The sequence below is a fragment of the Rhamphochromis sp. 'chilingali' genome, assembly GCF_963969265.1.
Source record: "Rhamphochromis sp. 'chilingali' genome assembly, chromosome: 4".
NCBI classification, from domain to species: domain Eukaryota; kingdom Metazoa; phylum Chordata; class Actinopteri; order Cichliformes; family Cichlidae; genus Rhamphochromis; species Rhamphochromis sp. 'chilingali'.
Genome location: NC_137948.1, coordinates 20,290,330 through 20,306,154, shown reverse-complemented (window position 1 = coordinate 20,306,154; position 15,825 = coordinate 20,290,330). Strand labels below are relative to the sequence as shown.

Here is a 15,825-nt window from a genome sequence, read left to right as displayed (position 1 = left end):
TCACCTTGCTTTTGCCACATTTTAAAAAACAGTTATGAAGATAAGTTACAGTTTTTGGAGCTTTGTGCGTTAAGGTTTGGTCAATATTTGAAAATCTCTGCTGATTTTAAGAAGAATAAACATTTACAGGAGGAACTGATATAGAGCATGTGTTTGTGGAGCCAAGTATGTACCTTGTGCAACTGCAGTATGTATGGTCTCGGCGTCAAATTTGACCTTTGCCCTCCCGGGAGTTCCTAGCATTTTCTCCCACACCAGCGTGACCTCCTTCAGACACGGAGTGATTTCTTCATAGTCCAACTTCAGGCGCTTGTTCTGCAGATCGTTCTCTGATGCTACAAACACAAACACACAAACAACACATGTGAGAAAAAGCAACAACACTGTGCGTTTGCTGGTGGAGCTGAGGTGTTAGGACTCGGTTTCTGAGAACTATTTGAGCCCATCATCTCATCATTATGTGCGCTGCTCAAAACTCTCGGAATTATGCGCTATCGATTTCAGTTTGGTTTTGCGTATTAAAATGAGCCTCACATAGCACCCGTGCACTTTGATAAATTACTAATCCTGACTTTCGTTCGCTCTTTGTTGTGGCAAAGTGATGAGCAGAAACATGCAGCTGCACTGCATTAATACACTTCTCAGCAAAGGTCAGAAGATACAGGTGATAGTGAGTGAAAAGAAAAGAAAATCACTAAACAGCGGTGACAACTTGCTTGATGACTCTTCAGGTTCTTTAAGGAAAGTGTCCCCTTTACATGGCATCCAGAGTGCAATTTACTCTACTGTGCTTAACCATGCTGATTATAGAAACTTTACTGTCACTAGATCTGCTTCTATGGGTGTTTTCTTTGCAACCCCTTCAAAGGAACATAAGACCACAGCTGTCTGTCCGACCCTCTGCAACATCCTGTAGCTGGAATTCTCAATAGATCCCTTCAGTTAGTACAGAAAGTGTTGCTCTAAGCTATGAAAGACACAGCTCTTGTTTACGACCCACAGTCAAAAAAATACCCCGAGGATGCCTTAATTTTCACATGGAGACACACACGTTCTAATTAGCAATAACTGGAGACGTACATAATTGCAACATCCCCTTTATTTATGAAACTTTTTTGTTTGTCTTTTTTGGTTCGATGTAAAGGAAAACCTCCCACTGGACTTTCAGGTTAGTACAGTTTACAAACCAAACAGAAAAACACAAACTGAATTCCGTTGCAACATGTTGACACCAGTGATCAAAGAAGGTGAGGGCACACCCAGCACCCCTCATCTGTTCCTCTCTCTATGACAACACCCTTCCTCTCTCCCTCCCCAAATCTCTTAGCCCAAAACCCATGTCTTCTCTCTTTTTTCTTCTCAGTCAATCCCATGTCTGTATAGTCCCACCACTACCCCCTCCCTCTTCCCCTGTGGACGCCCCCACCCTTTCCGTTCAAATGTGGTGTCCACCCAGTGACCAGCTGCAGCTTGGCTGCGCTCGGGAGAGTGATATCATCATTACAGGAGGACAGAGACAGAGACAGGAGGCCACCCATCGCAGCCGGCACTGCAAAGGACTCTAGGAAAATAAGGTGTAAGAGGAAAAAAGGCTGAATGAATATTAAAAAAAAAAAAAAAAAAATAGAAAGAAAAAGACTAGCAGCACAATGTTATTAAACAAACTAAGAAATGTAATTTTAGGGCTGCTTTGAACTCACAAAATAAACGGTCTAAGGAAAAAAACTGAAAAAAAGCTGTATGAATACCTTTTATGGGACATAAATCAGAAATGTAGAGGAATGACCTGGAAGGCATAATCTAGATTAATGGGAAAAAACTTGGACGGAGCAGATAGCTGACACACCCATAGTAAGAATAGATGCTGAGGCTGTGGCCATGCCGTCTGTCTTATCATCTGTTCAGAGCAAGCAGTGTCTCGTCACTCAGGAGTGGCACACTGGCAGGAGCCCAGCTAGCGCTCCTTCTCTTTCCTCTGTCTAGCCTTCTCCTTGTCTCCTACTTTCTTTTCTTTCTCTTTCACTGCCGCCGGAAAACTCCACCCTTGATAAAACACAACAGGATAGGATAACCCACCCTGGAGCTGACAAAGATACGCACACATGGATGGACGTGCACGCGCGTGTTTTCATAGTTGACCCACAAACCAGGCGGCAGTGAGAGAGATAAACTCATAGAATGGAGGATACGGAGTCGGGCTCCACCCTGACAAATAACGGACAGAAAGGTGGAATGCACGCTGTGGGAGACTAAAACACAATAAATCTACAGAGCGCCAAGAAAGCCGCCACACGCTGGCAATGTTTGGATTGGTGTGTGTTTGTGTAGTGCGATCAGAGTGTCTGCGTGAGGCAGAATTGTGAGGCTGTGGTCCCAACTGTATTTTCTTTTTCTTACATCAATATTGACCTTCATTCGTTAATCTAGCACCATGTGCTTGTCAATTTATGGTTCATAAATAGAGGCAGAGGTATGACACATGGCTAGATGGGTGTAGATATGAGCCAACTGGGTCAGGAAAAAGGTGGTGCACTTGGCACACCCATAGATGTGCCTACCAGGAAGCACTTTTGGGCGCGCGCGCGCACACACATGCAATAACGTGTTATATAACTTGATCATTTGTGGTTTGTGATTTTAAATAAAGAAAAGTAGGTGTATACTCAATTTGCAAAGCTTTAAGAGCATGCATTTGGAAAGGCGTGTTGCCAGTGTCTTAAACAAAGACTCGTCCTACTTTTTAGCTTCCAGAGAAACCAACTCATCGTGTAGTCAATGACTACCGATGAGCCACGTGAAACAAACAGTACCTGCATGTTATCATGTAGACAGAGCGAATTCAGACAGAACTGCAGTAATATTTAACACACCTCAAAAATTTTAGAGTTAAGGGCTAATAAAACACTTTTTCACAGCAATAAAGCACCATTTGGCTCATCCAGTTTTTCTATTTTGTGTGCATTTCGTTTTGATGTGTACATCTCAAATTCAGGCAAACATTGAAGTTTTTTCTCCAACTCAACAGGATGCTTGAGTAGCTGCTGTGTAGATTACGGGCTGAACACCACAACACTGTGAAATGCGATAGCAAAGTTTGATTATATGTCTCACTGTAGGGAAGTTTATTTTAACTTCTCTGTTTAGGGCTATTTTTTAAGAGTTGTTACTTGTAAATATGAATAAATCTCAAAAGTCAGTGTGGGCTCATTGCGTGTATCTGTTTTAAAAAAAAAAAAAATCCCTTTATTCATCCAGCTCACCTTGTAGCTTCTGGTTCTCTCTCTCCATCCTCTGCAGGAGAATCTGCTGCAGGATGGCCTTCTTCCAGAGATCCCTCAGCTCCTCTTTGGTTCTCTTCGTCTTCTCCTCAGGCACCGGTCTCATCGCCGAGTCCCCAGATCCTCCACCCACGATCTGGGCCACAACCTGACAGGCATCAGACCCATCTTAAAGACATTTAAAAGATTATCATATTAGTTTACATTAGATTATGTTGCACAAGATGTTTACTGTAGCAAATGTAAAAAAAGATCTTAATTTAGATTGAGAAATGTATCTTTAAAAACAGTTTTGTTGAGCAAAAAAAAAAAGCAATAAACACTCCAAGTCATTTCAATTTAAAATGAAACAATCACAAATATCTTCTGGAGTTAGAAGCTTATTAATAAAAACATTTATGAGCAGCACATTCACATTCCTTCATCTGGACTAGCAGATAACACGCCGTTTAAGAACTGCAGGCCTTCCGATTAGATTCAGACCCACAGTTCTGGGTTTGTGTGTTAGATGTGTTGTGATTCTTTCACCATTAGCAATGACAATAAGCAAGAAATTTACATTTCATTTACACTTCATTTACATTTGTTCAACACTTCACTTTGTTTACAGGTATGAACAAAACTTTTGTTCATACCTGACAGAGGCGAGTGTCAACTTCTTCTTACTTTCAAACGTGTTGGTATAAAAAGGAACAAAATCATCGTCTCTAAAAAAATTCAAGTAGCCTTCCAGACCCCTCTCTCTCTCTTCTTTCTCTCTCTTTCGGTGAACCTCACGGACACTCATGCAAAACAACAAGAAAATGCTAAACATAGATATATTTGACACAGTTGGGTGCAACACACAGACAGTAAAAAAAAAAAAAAAAAAGCGTTTGTGTGACTCCACCTCAAAGTACAGGGTGGATCCCAAACCTCAAAATACCCTGTGTTGTTTAGAGGAACGACATACCAACTATCCAGATCGCACTTCTCTTTCAGTTCGCGGGAATATCACGATTGATCCTGATCACTAAAATACACACGTACACACATACCTTAGCCTAACTTAGGTATGTAAATCTGATGCTTACCTTGTCAAAGACTCTTCTGAGGAAAAAAAAAATAAAAATATGTAAAGGTCATCCTTTCAATACTACAAAAAACACTCACGCACACCACAATGGCGGGCTTTGTGTAAAACGAGTCTTATATTTGTGGAGTGATCATCTGTTTCTAAGACATGCTGAAACCAGCCGAGTCACCACACAAATTTATGGCTCTTCAGTTATAAAAGAGGTGAAGACAAAGCAAACTCATGGCTGACACACACAGAAAGACACTAAGACACTCACACGCACGCGCACAACTCTCTTAACAGATTCATGTTTCTTACTAGAGAGAGAGACAACTGCTGCAGTTTCAGCAGAAGACTGGTGACAATTTGTCTTTAGGTGAAAAAATGTCAAACTTTCAAACTGCAATACTTGATGACATTAATTCCCCGCCTACTTACCCCAACTAACACTATGGTACTGCATATTCCTCATAATAACATAAAAACACACACACACACACACACACACACACACACACACACACACACACTCACTCTGGCACAAAGTGGCACAATCCACTCCCTGTGCAAACAACCTGGTCAGAACCAGGTTGCAGTGTGCACACACACACACACACACACACCATGCAAAGTGGGTCAACAAGGCTGGCGCTTTCCTCTGGCGCTGTCTATGTATGGACTGTCAACATGACCTTGAGACACACTGCCACTTCCAGCAAAACACACACACACACACACACACACACACACACACACACACACACACACACACACACACACACACACACACACACACACACACCACGCCCATGACCTCATGCATCTACGCACACACATAAATACACACCCAACAAGTTTAGCACTGCATTCAGCCAGCACAAAGCCCATCACATTGACTTGTTAAAAAAAAAAAAAAAGCCCTGTTTTTCCCTTCACTTGCTTGCAGTTGAGCGTCAAAGTAAACTTTGGCTGCACATTTCATTAACTGAAACATTTAACATGCTTCAATTACAGGGCAAATTCATGCAGAAAGACAGACTTCACCAGTCTCTGCACATTCAGTGTTAAAGTGAAGAAAACAACCACATTAGTCCAACATACCAATCTGATTTTATGAAATACAATATCCACCCAACAGACTCCAGTTGGGCGTGTGCACGAGTCAACATAATAATAGGAAAACTACATAATGTTACTTACTCCTGAGAAGAATACCACCTTTGTGAGGATTTAAATATTGCTGAAGGTGCACCAGGGAGGTATTATTTAACTGTATGGAAATCTTTGTAGCTGTAATGTGCCGTTAAAGCCACAAAGCGTAACATTGGGAAATGTGATCTTTGGCACCCCCCAGTGGTTAGATCTTGAGGGCCTCTTAGTTAACATTTTAATAATTTATCTAGACAAAACAACCAACAGGCATTCTAGTTAACAACACATTATGTGCTGCACATACATGTCCAAACAACATGGGAGTGTAGGACACCGCTAGTGGAAACTAGTGAAACTAGTTATTCTCAATGAGTTTTTGAAAAGCAGCAATTTAGCAATTAGCTGATGAATCAAGGAGTCAGTGGACATAAAAACAAAATAAAATCATAATAATGCATGCATGCATGTTACTGAAAGAAACAGTGTACACCCTGTTAGTCCAAGTCTTCCAATAACACAAAATGAACACTGACATAACAAAGTACAGAAAACACTTCTTTTTGTAAATAAAATGCACTGTGTGAGAAAACGGTTTTATATCAGCTCACATGGATCATGCTTCTTTCCTGCTCGGTGCTTACTGGCATTACAGTGTGAGAAGCTCAACTATCTCAACTGTCAACACTTCTTCTGTCCTGAGTGCACTGTACATATAATTATGACACAGAATCCAAAGACTTGCAAGCACTAGCATGATTAAGACATGTCCACAAGCTGAAATACAGGCATTTTTATGTCAACATATGTTGTGATTGATATTTCAAAGTTATCTGAAGTCAAAGTAACTGTTCACTACCCAAAGTTATACAGTTTTCTACTTGTAACCATCATACCTTGACGGTATTTGACAAGAGCTGTCATTTCCCAGGCAACAATTACAACTGTTTGCTCAAGGTTTTCAAGCTTTTAGGCAAATCTTCATTTTCAAGCATTCAAATAATCAACCAGCAGCATTAGTGAAGAAATTTATACTGCAGTAACACAAAATTAACACTCCACCAGAATAATCATCTAGTGCAGCTGTCCCCAATCCCCGGGCCACAGACTGGTACCTGTCCGTGAGTCATTTAGTACCGTTGAGGCTTGGGTATGAAATTTATGGTTTTCAGAGTTTTTATCGGTTTTAGCGGTTTGTTTTTTTTAATTATTTTTTTATCGTTTTTATCGTTGACTCGGTTTCCTGGGTCTGTTCCCTTGTGTTATGAATGAATCGTCTTTTTTTGGTATCGGTTTTATTTTGTTGTATTTGTTCACGACACCTTAAAGGCCGGTCCTTGAAAATATTGTCAGACAAAAACCAGTCTGTGGCGCAAAAAAGGTTGGGGACCACTGATCTAGTGCCAATACTGGATTTGTAAAAAAACCCAAAACCAAAACAAATAAAAAGTACATGAATATATCACAAATTCTTAGTTTCACCTTACATTTTAGAAAGTATCACTTCAACATCAAGAAAGAGGTTTCTGGGTACTATTTGCTCAGTTTACTGATCAATTTACTGATGATATCAAAGGTCTGGGGCTTTGCCAACAACTGTTAGTATAATCAATTCATTACAGCCCTACATAACAACAAATATAGCTGTGATTAACTAAATATAATATAAATATATGTTTAATGCATGACTTCCGTAGGTTAAAAAATAATAATAATAATAAAGAAGTAATAAAAAGTATACTGCTTCCCCAAAATGGAGGAGATGAGAAATTAAAACTGTTATGATAAACAGATAGGGAGTTACGTTTAAGTTATGAATCTCTGCCTTCAACTCTTCTGAGAGTTCTTAGCATAAAACTAAATGAAAGAGTGACACACAGTGGAAATGCTTTGTGTCTGCACCGCAGGAGCAGATTTAATAACAGTGTAGTAACAGCTTACTGAAGCAGCGCAGTCTCAGTTTTGCATATGAGCTTCCTGTTTAGACTCGCAAAAACTATTAAACTGAATAACGTGATTTACTAAGGTATGCAGTAAGCAAGGTACTTCAATTGAGTCAGGTTTAATAGGAAACAATTTATCTACAAATGTTCATGTTCCTGTGACAGTTTCTCCTATGAATGTTTGTGTATCTGAAATGGCAGGTGGAGAGGTTAAGAATGCGAGTGCAAACTGGGAACAGAGAATGTTAAGCCTAAGCTTTGACCCTGTTTTTTTTTGTCATATGTTTTGTCATTTCTACACACAACTTTGTCCTTTATCTTTACTCAGCAGTGTGCACACACACAAGGTTTGACTTTTAGTGTGCTAAAAGTCTTGCTCTAGTAACACACACTTGTACCCCTCTCCAGCAATTTCATTTACAGCAGGAAAAAAAAGTACTTTTTGTAAAGACATTACTCACTCCCTCATCAGTTCTGCTCATTTTCAGCCTGGTAATTTGCAATTGCTAGAATGCATTGGTCATTACATGAAGTGGCTGTGTCATGTTTATATAAATCAGCATACTGTTAGTTGATCACCCACATAATTTTCTACTCCATCAGCGCATTTGTTAGCCTCATGCTAATTTGTCATGCTTAAGAAACCTGGGCTTTAGCAAAGAAAAGCATGTACACACACTCTTTATGGAGTGTGTTTTCACTTTCAGCTTTGCAAGCCGCTGTCAGCTTTTCTGTTCTCAGCTTAGAAGTGGATCCAAAGTTAAAATTTACATTAGCCATTAGACAGACTAATATACCAAAGATAAACAGGAATACAACTAATTTCACACAAGAATTGCTTTTTAGAGCATGATGACAACACAGCATGTTGGGGTTATCTACAGTCTCAAGAACAATGAGGGGTCCAGCATGAAGTGAATTATGTCTTTAACCATGATTTCAAAAGTTTTAAGTGTGTGTGGGTGTCCCTTACCGATGGAGTCTGTGCCTTTCTGAGGAGTAGCGACCCGCAAGAAGATCTGCTGCCTCCACGAGTGGCGGCGGCTGCGCTGAGGGCTTTCCCCGACCCCACCAGCTGCACTTGGTGTGGAAAGCGCCACTACATCACTGACAGCACAAACACCCAAATACAGAGATGTAGTTACAGATGTGCCCTGATAAACAGTCAATAGATAGATAGAACTTACTTTTTACACATACATGTATGCATGCATGTGCATGTACACATATCAAAACCACTTCAAAGACTGTATGAAACCAGAAGCGGATGCAGCCTGTGACTCAGCCTGTGACTCTCTCCACTCTGTGGTCAGCAGACTGCAAACACAATCACCGAGAGCCCTTCTCATAATATCAGGGGACTTCAATCATGCCTCACTGGACTCCACACTGCCCACCTTCACCCAGTATGTGACCTGCCCAACCAGAGTCAATAAAACACTGGACTTACTGTATGCCAATGCAGATGAGGCATACAGTTCATCACCTCTCCCTCCCCTGGGCAGATCTGATCACAACCTGGTGCACCTTGTCCCTGTGTATGAGCCCTTAGTGTGCAGGGAGCCACCAGCCACCCGCACAGTACAGAGATGGTCAGAGGAGAGCGAGGAGGCTCTTAAGGATTGTTTTGAGTCGACTGTGTGGGAGGTGATTTGTGATGACCACGGTGAGGACATCGACAGCCTTACTACATGCATTACTGACTATATAAACTTCTGTGTGGATAACACTGTACCTACCAGGACTGTACGGTGTTTCTCCAACAACAAACCTTGGATTACCCCAGAAATTAAAACCGTCCTCAAGCAGAAGAGGAGGGCCTTCAAATCCAGAGACAAAGAGGAGTTGAAAAGGGTGCAGAGAGAGCTGAGGGGACTGATAAGGAATGGGAAGGAGAGCTACAGGTAGAAGATGGAGAACCAGCTTCAACAAAACAACGTTGGTGAAGTCTGGAGAGGCCTCAGAACCATCTCGGGCCACAAACAGCAGAACTCTCTGCCTGGGAGGGATGTGAGATGGGCAAATGAACTGAATCATTTCTTCAACAGATTTGACTCAGCCATGAGGCAGTCTGCAACATCGGCTGCAGACTCACCCACCCCCACTGCTGCTGTTCCACCTCAGACACTTCACACCTCCTCTATTCACCCTGCTCACTCCCCCCCACCCCCAACAACAGCATCCAATACACACTCAACACAAGGCTCCAGCCTGTCTCTCTCAACCACCCAGGTTAGGAGGGAACTGAGGAGGATTAATGGCAAGAAGGCAGCGGGTCCAGATGGCATCAGCTCGAGGGTCGTCAGGTCCTGCGCGGACCAACTGTGTGGGGTGATGGAGCACCTCTTCAACCTGAGCCTGAGGTTGGGAAGAGTCCCACAGCTCTGGAAAACCTCCTGTGTTGTACCAGTGCCAAAGACTTCACGCCCCAAGGACCTCAACAGCTACAGGCCGGTGGCTCTGACATCCCACCTGATGAAGACCCTGGAGCGGTTGGTCCTGGCTCAGCTTCGGCGCCTAATAAGCTCATCACTGGACCCACTTCAGTTTGCCTACCAGCCTGGCATTGGAGCGGATGATGCCGTCATTCACCTCCTACATCGTTCCCTCGCTCACCTGGAGACCGCTGGAAGCACTGTGAGAATCATGTTCTTTGATTTCTCCAGTGCCTTCAACACTATTCTTCCCTCGGTTCTGAAGGACAAGCTGGTGAACTCTGGAGTGGACCATCACCTCACTACCTGGATCCTGGACTACCTCACCAACCGACCACAGTATGTGAGGACTCAGGGCTGTGTGTCAGACAGGGTCGTCTGCAGTACGGGGGCCCCACAGGGAACGGTTCTGGCTCCGTTCCTCTTCACCATCTACACTGCAGACTTCTCCCACAATTCCACCCAGTGCTTCCTGCAGAAGTTCTCTGATGACTCTGCAATAGTCGGCCTCATCACTGATGGGGACGACAAGGAGTACAGAGGTCTGACCCAAGACTTTGTGGACTGGTGCCAGCTGAACTACCTCCAGATCAACGCCAGTAAAACCAAGGAGCTGGTGGTAGACTTCCGCAGGCACAAGCATTCTCCACTGCAACCACTGAACATCCAAGGTATGGACATTGAGGCTGTAGACAGCTACAGGTACCTTGGTGTTCATCTGAACAATAGACTGGACTGGACTCATAACTCAGACGCCCTCTACAGGAAAGGGCAGAGCAGGCTGTACCTGCTGCGGAGACTCAGGTCGTTTGGGGTGGAGGGCCCACTCCTGAAGAAATTCTATGACTCTGTTGTGGCTTCTGCTATCTTTTATGGCGTGGTCTGCTGGGGCGGCAGCATCTCTGCTGGGGACAGGAAGAGACTGAACAGGGTGATCCGAAGGGCCAGCTCTGTTCTAGGATGCCCTCTGGACCCAGTGGAGGTGGTGAGTGACAGGAGAACGGCGGCTAAGCTGTCATCCCTGATGGACAACATCTCCCACCCCATGCAGCAGACTGTGACAGCACTGAGCAGCTCCTTCAGTGGGAGACTGCGGCACCCACGGTGTGGGACGGAGAGATTTCGCAGGTCTTTCCTCCCCACTGCTGTCAGACTCCATAATAAAGACTTTAACTGATCAAGCACACACATCCATACATATGCAATAATACTAAGTGCAATAATCCTTTCTGTCATCGTTGTATTTTTACTCAGTTGTATATAGTATTTGTATTCTATTTTTATCTTATTGTATATTTATTTTATTTTATTCTACTGTATATAGTATTTTATTTTATTCTATTCTGTACAGTTGTGTACTGTATTTATTCTTATTGTATTCTAATTTTTGCCTCATAACTTTTGCACTGTCCACTTCCTGCTGTGACAAAACAAATTTCCCACGTGTGGGACTAATAAAGGTTATCTTATCTTATCTTAAGTACAGATTATGACTTTGCTATTACTAACAGACATTTACACTGACTTTTGGTACGAGTGTGTGTGTACCTGTTCTTTGGGTCAGGGCAATCATTCTCTCGGACAGTGGCCAGAAATGGAAATTTCAGAAAATTAGGGACAGATGAGGAGGAGTGGAGACGAACACGGAGACCACCCAGAGGACTGAGATGCAGGTGGCGATAAACAGAAGGCAAAAAAAAAATGAAAGAACAATCGTGGAATCGCATCCTAACAGAGACATGCAGACGTAATTCCATCGATATCACCAAAAGCATGATGACATTTTCTGCTGAGGTGGAAAAAGCTGAACACAGCCCAGCGATTATAAATGAGGGATGGATTTAGCATGTCTCTGTCTGAATGGCGAACTACAGAAAAATACAGAACACAAGACTACAGGAAGGTATGAAAAGTTAGTACGAGAGCATTTAAAAACACAAAGAAAAACATTAGTTAAACTAAAAAACAGATTCTCACCTTCTTTTACTGAGCCGGGCTCCAGAAGAAGGTGAGGAAGGAGGATGAAGGAGGAGAGAAGAGTGGGACGAAGGACAAGGAAGGGCAGGAGGAAGAGCAGAGTTGCATGGGACGTGTCTGAGAGTCAGTGCGAGTGCAGAGAGAATGAGAGGAAGTAAAGAATATAATGGGCAATGACAAATGTATTTAAACAGAAGGAGAGTTTCAGAGTAACCGGTATAGAGTTAGGAGAAAAACATGTGACTATAAGTGCATATGCATCATATAAACAAGATTTTTGTCAAGCATGAAACTACAGAATATTGTGTTTTTATCTCTATATGGTCTATATGAGTAAAATCATTTGCATTTGATATCAATCACTTAGAACATGTTTTTACCAAACTCTGAAAAATGTTAGAAACATGTAGATTTAAAAAAAACAAACAAACAAACAAACAAACTGAGAAAAAGGTTTGCAGAAGGCTGAGATAGAGCGCAAGTAAAGCCAACATCCAGGGAGAGGAATGATGCAGTAATCCACGTACAAGTTTCACTTTCTTTTGACACAAATATGCTGGTGTCACTGAAAACTCAAACATGACAAAAATCCTCTTAACACGTTTGGAAAAAGATGATACTGCTTGCTCATCATTGTCATAGACTTGATGAACCACAGTATTAAACGACAACACACACACACACACACAGCTTCATTACTACTTGCAAATACCATAGTTTCATTATCTTTTTCTCAAAGTGACAAAGCGATGCGTACTCTCCAAACTGGCTTTGCAACCCTTATTCTGGGAACTGAGGTAAACCGATACAGGGTGTTAGACCACAAGGTAAAAATACCATCACTATAACCATCAACTTTTTAAGCTATAAAAAATATCTAAATTAAATAAAATACTAAAACCAATCCTTTTCTAAATTTCTCATAGCAGCGAGTTCCTTTACACACATGACATTGTACGCATCTTGAAGACACAAATAATCATACTGTATTTGTCTGTTATTAATAAGTGGCACTATTTCTCTTTTATATGTTCATTACGTTTTGATATCTTATAATATTCATTAAGTTGCCTTATTATTACAGTCAACTGTATGAAAGCACAAAGTAAAATTTAACAAATACTATCCAAATAAAATTTCTACTAGTCTATCTGTAAACACACACACAGAAACACTCACATGCTCTACTCACTTGCTCTGGTGGGGAGTGTCCGTGCTGACGGAGTAGTGTCGCACAAGCTTGTGCTTGGTAGCTGCAGTGTGGTCCTGTGGTGGGTGAATTAGTATGTGCTCCGGTGAGTATTCGGCTGAGGAGGGGGTGGCAGGGTGGCTGAAAGTGCTGGCCCGGCGGCGGAAGCCCTGTGGCTGAGCATCCCCGGATAAAGAGGAGGAAGAGTGTGACAGCGGCAGAGAAGTGTCAATGTGCTTCAGGTCTCCTGTTGAGTTGTGACACCTGAAGATAATAAAAAGGAAAGGAATAAAAATTCATGAATGCAACAATTTCTACACAAGTCTAAGTTTATGATATGCACCACATAGTGAGAGAAAGCTTAATGTGATTTTAAACTTAATCCAATGTACCGCTGAGCAGAGAGTATACAGTGGGTACAGAAAGTATTCAGACCGCCTTACATTTTACACTCTTTGTTTTATTGCAGCCTTTTGCTAAAATCATTTAAGTTCATTTTTTCCTCATTAATGTACACACAGCACCCCATATTGACTTGAACAAGTTCTCACCTTTAAAGCACTGAGTAACCCGAGATATGAGGTAGCCTTTGCATATAGGAGCGTTTACCTGAGAGGGCTGGTTGATCGCTGATGAGCAGGCAAAGGATCATCTAAACAGGGCTGATCCTGGCTGCTGTTGACAGTACAAATAGATGAGCTGCTCTCACTTCCCTCGCTGTTCTCCCTTTGAGCTCTGGCCTTGCTGCTTCCCTGCCATTAACAAACACACGTGTGTTAAACACATGGTTTTTACCTGTGAGCAAAGATCACAAACCAAGACACACAACCTTCCCAACCAATTTCTCAGTGCTTTACTCTATATGTAAAGACTAAAAACTGCTAAAAATAAATATTATAAATATGAACTCTCTCATCCTAACGGGCTGCTTTTTTTCCTGTTACACTGCAAAAACAATGAATAAAATAATGAAAATATATTAATACAGGTTTGCATAATCTATACTTTCAGCTTTATTTCAGCCCCGAACTGTTCACTACACTTTATGTGTAAACTGAGCCACTCTGTCAGTAGATATTTGCTGTGCTTGTTTTCACTCCAAGTCCTAAGCTTTTTTTATCTTATCTTCATGTGTTCTATTGAGCTTTTTATCTAAGTGAGAGGGATGGCAAGCAATTAGTCTGATAGTTTATAGGTCCTCATTTAATTTAAAAAAATATCCAAAGCCTGAAACTGAAAATCAAACACCTACCTATGAATTAATATCAATGTACAGCCACGATTTATTTCAATTTATATAAAATAACAGCACTTCTTGCATGTGGAAAAGCTAAACTAAATGACTACAACGGTGTAGCACTCTTTGGGAGTGTGGGAGTGGGAATTGTTAGGTACCCACTGTTTTGCACTTTTTAAACACCTACATATTAACATGGGAAGCACACACATGGAGAAAGACATTTATTATAACAACTGTATTTGCTTCTTACCAAACCAAAAGGTCAGGTATGTAATTTGCATATAGTCACATACCAGAACATACTTCTGCACACAAACCAAAACAGAAACAGCACTGTTACCTTCCAGATCCCCTCCAGGGACTCAGTGAGAGAGCGCTTGGCTCGGCTCTTGAACTCCTCGAGTCGCTGCCGGCTGCTACTCTGCTGCTGTGCCTCCACAGCTGGAGCGACATCCTCACACATCTACATACACATAGAGACAGGAAAAGACACAGAAAGCAACAGTGAGCGAGAGGAAGGGAGGTCCTCAGAGGCATGCAATGACGGCAATTTGTGTGTGTCAGAAAAAGGGAATTTTGTCTTTCCTTAGAGGACCAGTCTTTCATAGCAATAATGACAATAGAGAGGAAATGTAGGACTTAAGAGTGTGTTCTGCTACAGAAGTGCATATGTATTTCATAGGGGTGTCCAGTAGGTACCTGTTTGCTCTCCTTCTGCACTGTGTGCTGATGGGTCTTCTGTCTCGCTTCATACAGATTTCTCAAAGAAGCCATTATCAACTCATTCTCTTCCTGATCACTCTTAGGACGAGCCCTCTGGACAAACAGACAGATTAATCAATATATTTGATGAGTTTTTGTATATGTTATATATACTTATTATATATAAATGATGGAAACATGTAAAAATTGTGTTTTTTGTTTTCTGTTCTGTGTCCTCTTCTTTTTGTATATGTGTGTTTTTTGCTGCTGATACAACCACATTTCCCCTTGTGGGACAATTAAAGGATTATTCTATTCTATTCTACTTATATATATATATATATATAATTATTATGAGAAATGGAAAGTTTCAACTGGAAAAAAAGAAAAATCTAAAATTGATCACAAGTCTGTTTAAGCTGGTAAGTTTCAGAGAACTCATCTGCAGAAGTTTACATTTGGAAAATAAATTTTACACCTGGTTCCCAAAAAATGGTGAAATCGAGGTACATTAACACCTACAGCACAGTGAGCTAATAAAGACATGCTTAGCTCTGTTGGGTTGCAGTTTTACTACACCACCAGCAGATGTTAGCTAAGTCACACAGCACAATGTATCTGCATTATTACTCTGGCAGTTTCCTTTTAACGTGCCTGCCCTTCCAATAAATACCATCAGCAGACCCCATTAAAAGTACTCAAGCCCATTACTGAAAACAAAGCAAAAAGCTAAGCAAGGTGAAGAGAGAAAAAAACACTGTAAAGGCAAAACTGAGAAATGAGGTGGCAGAAAAATTTAAATTATCTGTGAAGAAAGAAAAATGTATCTCTGTGAATCCACATTCATTTATCCAC

At 41.5% G+C, this 15,825-nt stretch overlaps 1 protein-coding gene across 4 annotated transcripts in view; it reads right to left on the bottom strand.

Moving 5' to 3' along the window:
- Positions 1-15,825, bottom strand: part of tbc1d1 (TBC1 (tre-2/USP6, BUB2, cdc16) domain family, member 1) — a 56,476-nt gene that overhangs the window by 14,579 nt on the left and 26,072 nt on the right. For 3 of the 4 annotated variants that reach the window (XM_080880864.1, XM_080880866.1, XM_080880867.1), the window contains 9 exons: positions 14,968-15,084; positions 14,609-14,731; positions 13,638-13,780; positions 13,032-13,292; positions 11,840-11,956; positions 11,411-11,524; positions 8,401-8,534; positions 3,261-3,446; positions 174-335 (listed from right to left, as the gene is read on the bottom strand). In XM_080880864.1, coding sequence (XP_080736990.1) covers positions 174-335; positions 3,261-3,446; positions 8,401-8,534; positions 11,411-11,524; positions 11,840-11,956; positions 13,032-13,292; positions 13,638-13,780; positions 14,609-14,731; positions 14,968-15,084 — 1,357 coding nt within the window. The remainder of the gene's footprint in view (positions 1-173; positions 336-3,260; positions 3,447-8,400; positions 8,535-11,410; positions 11,525-11,839; positions 11,957-13,031; positions 13,293-13,637; positions 13,781-14,608; positions 14,732-14,967; positions 15,085-15,825) is intronic. The other variant, XM_080880865.1, reaches the window with a different exon arrangement.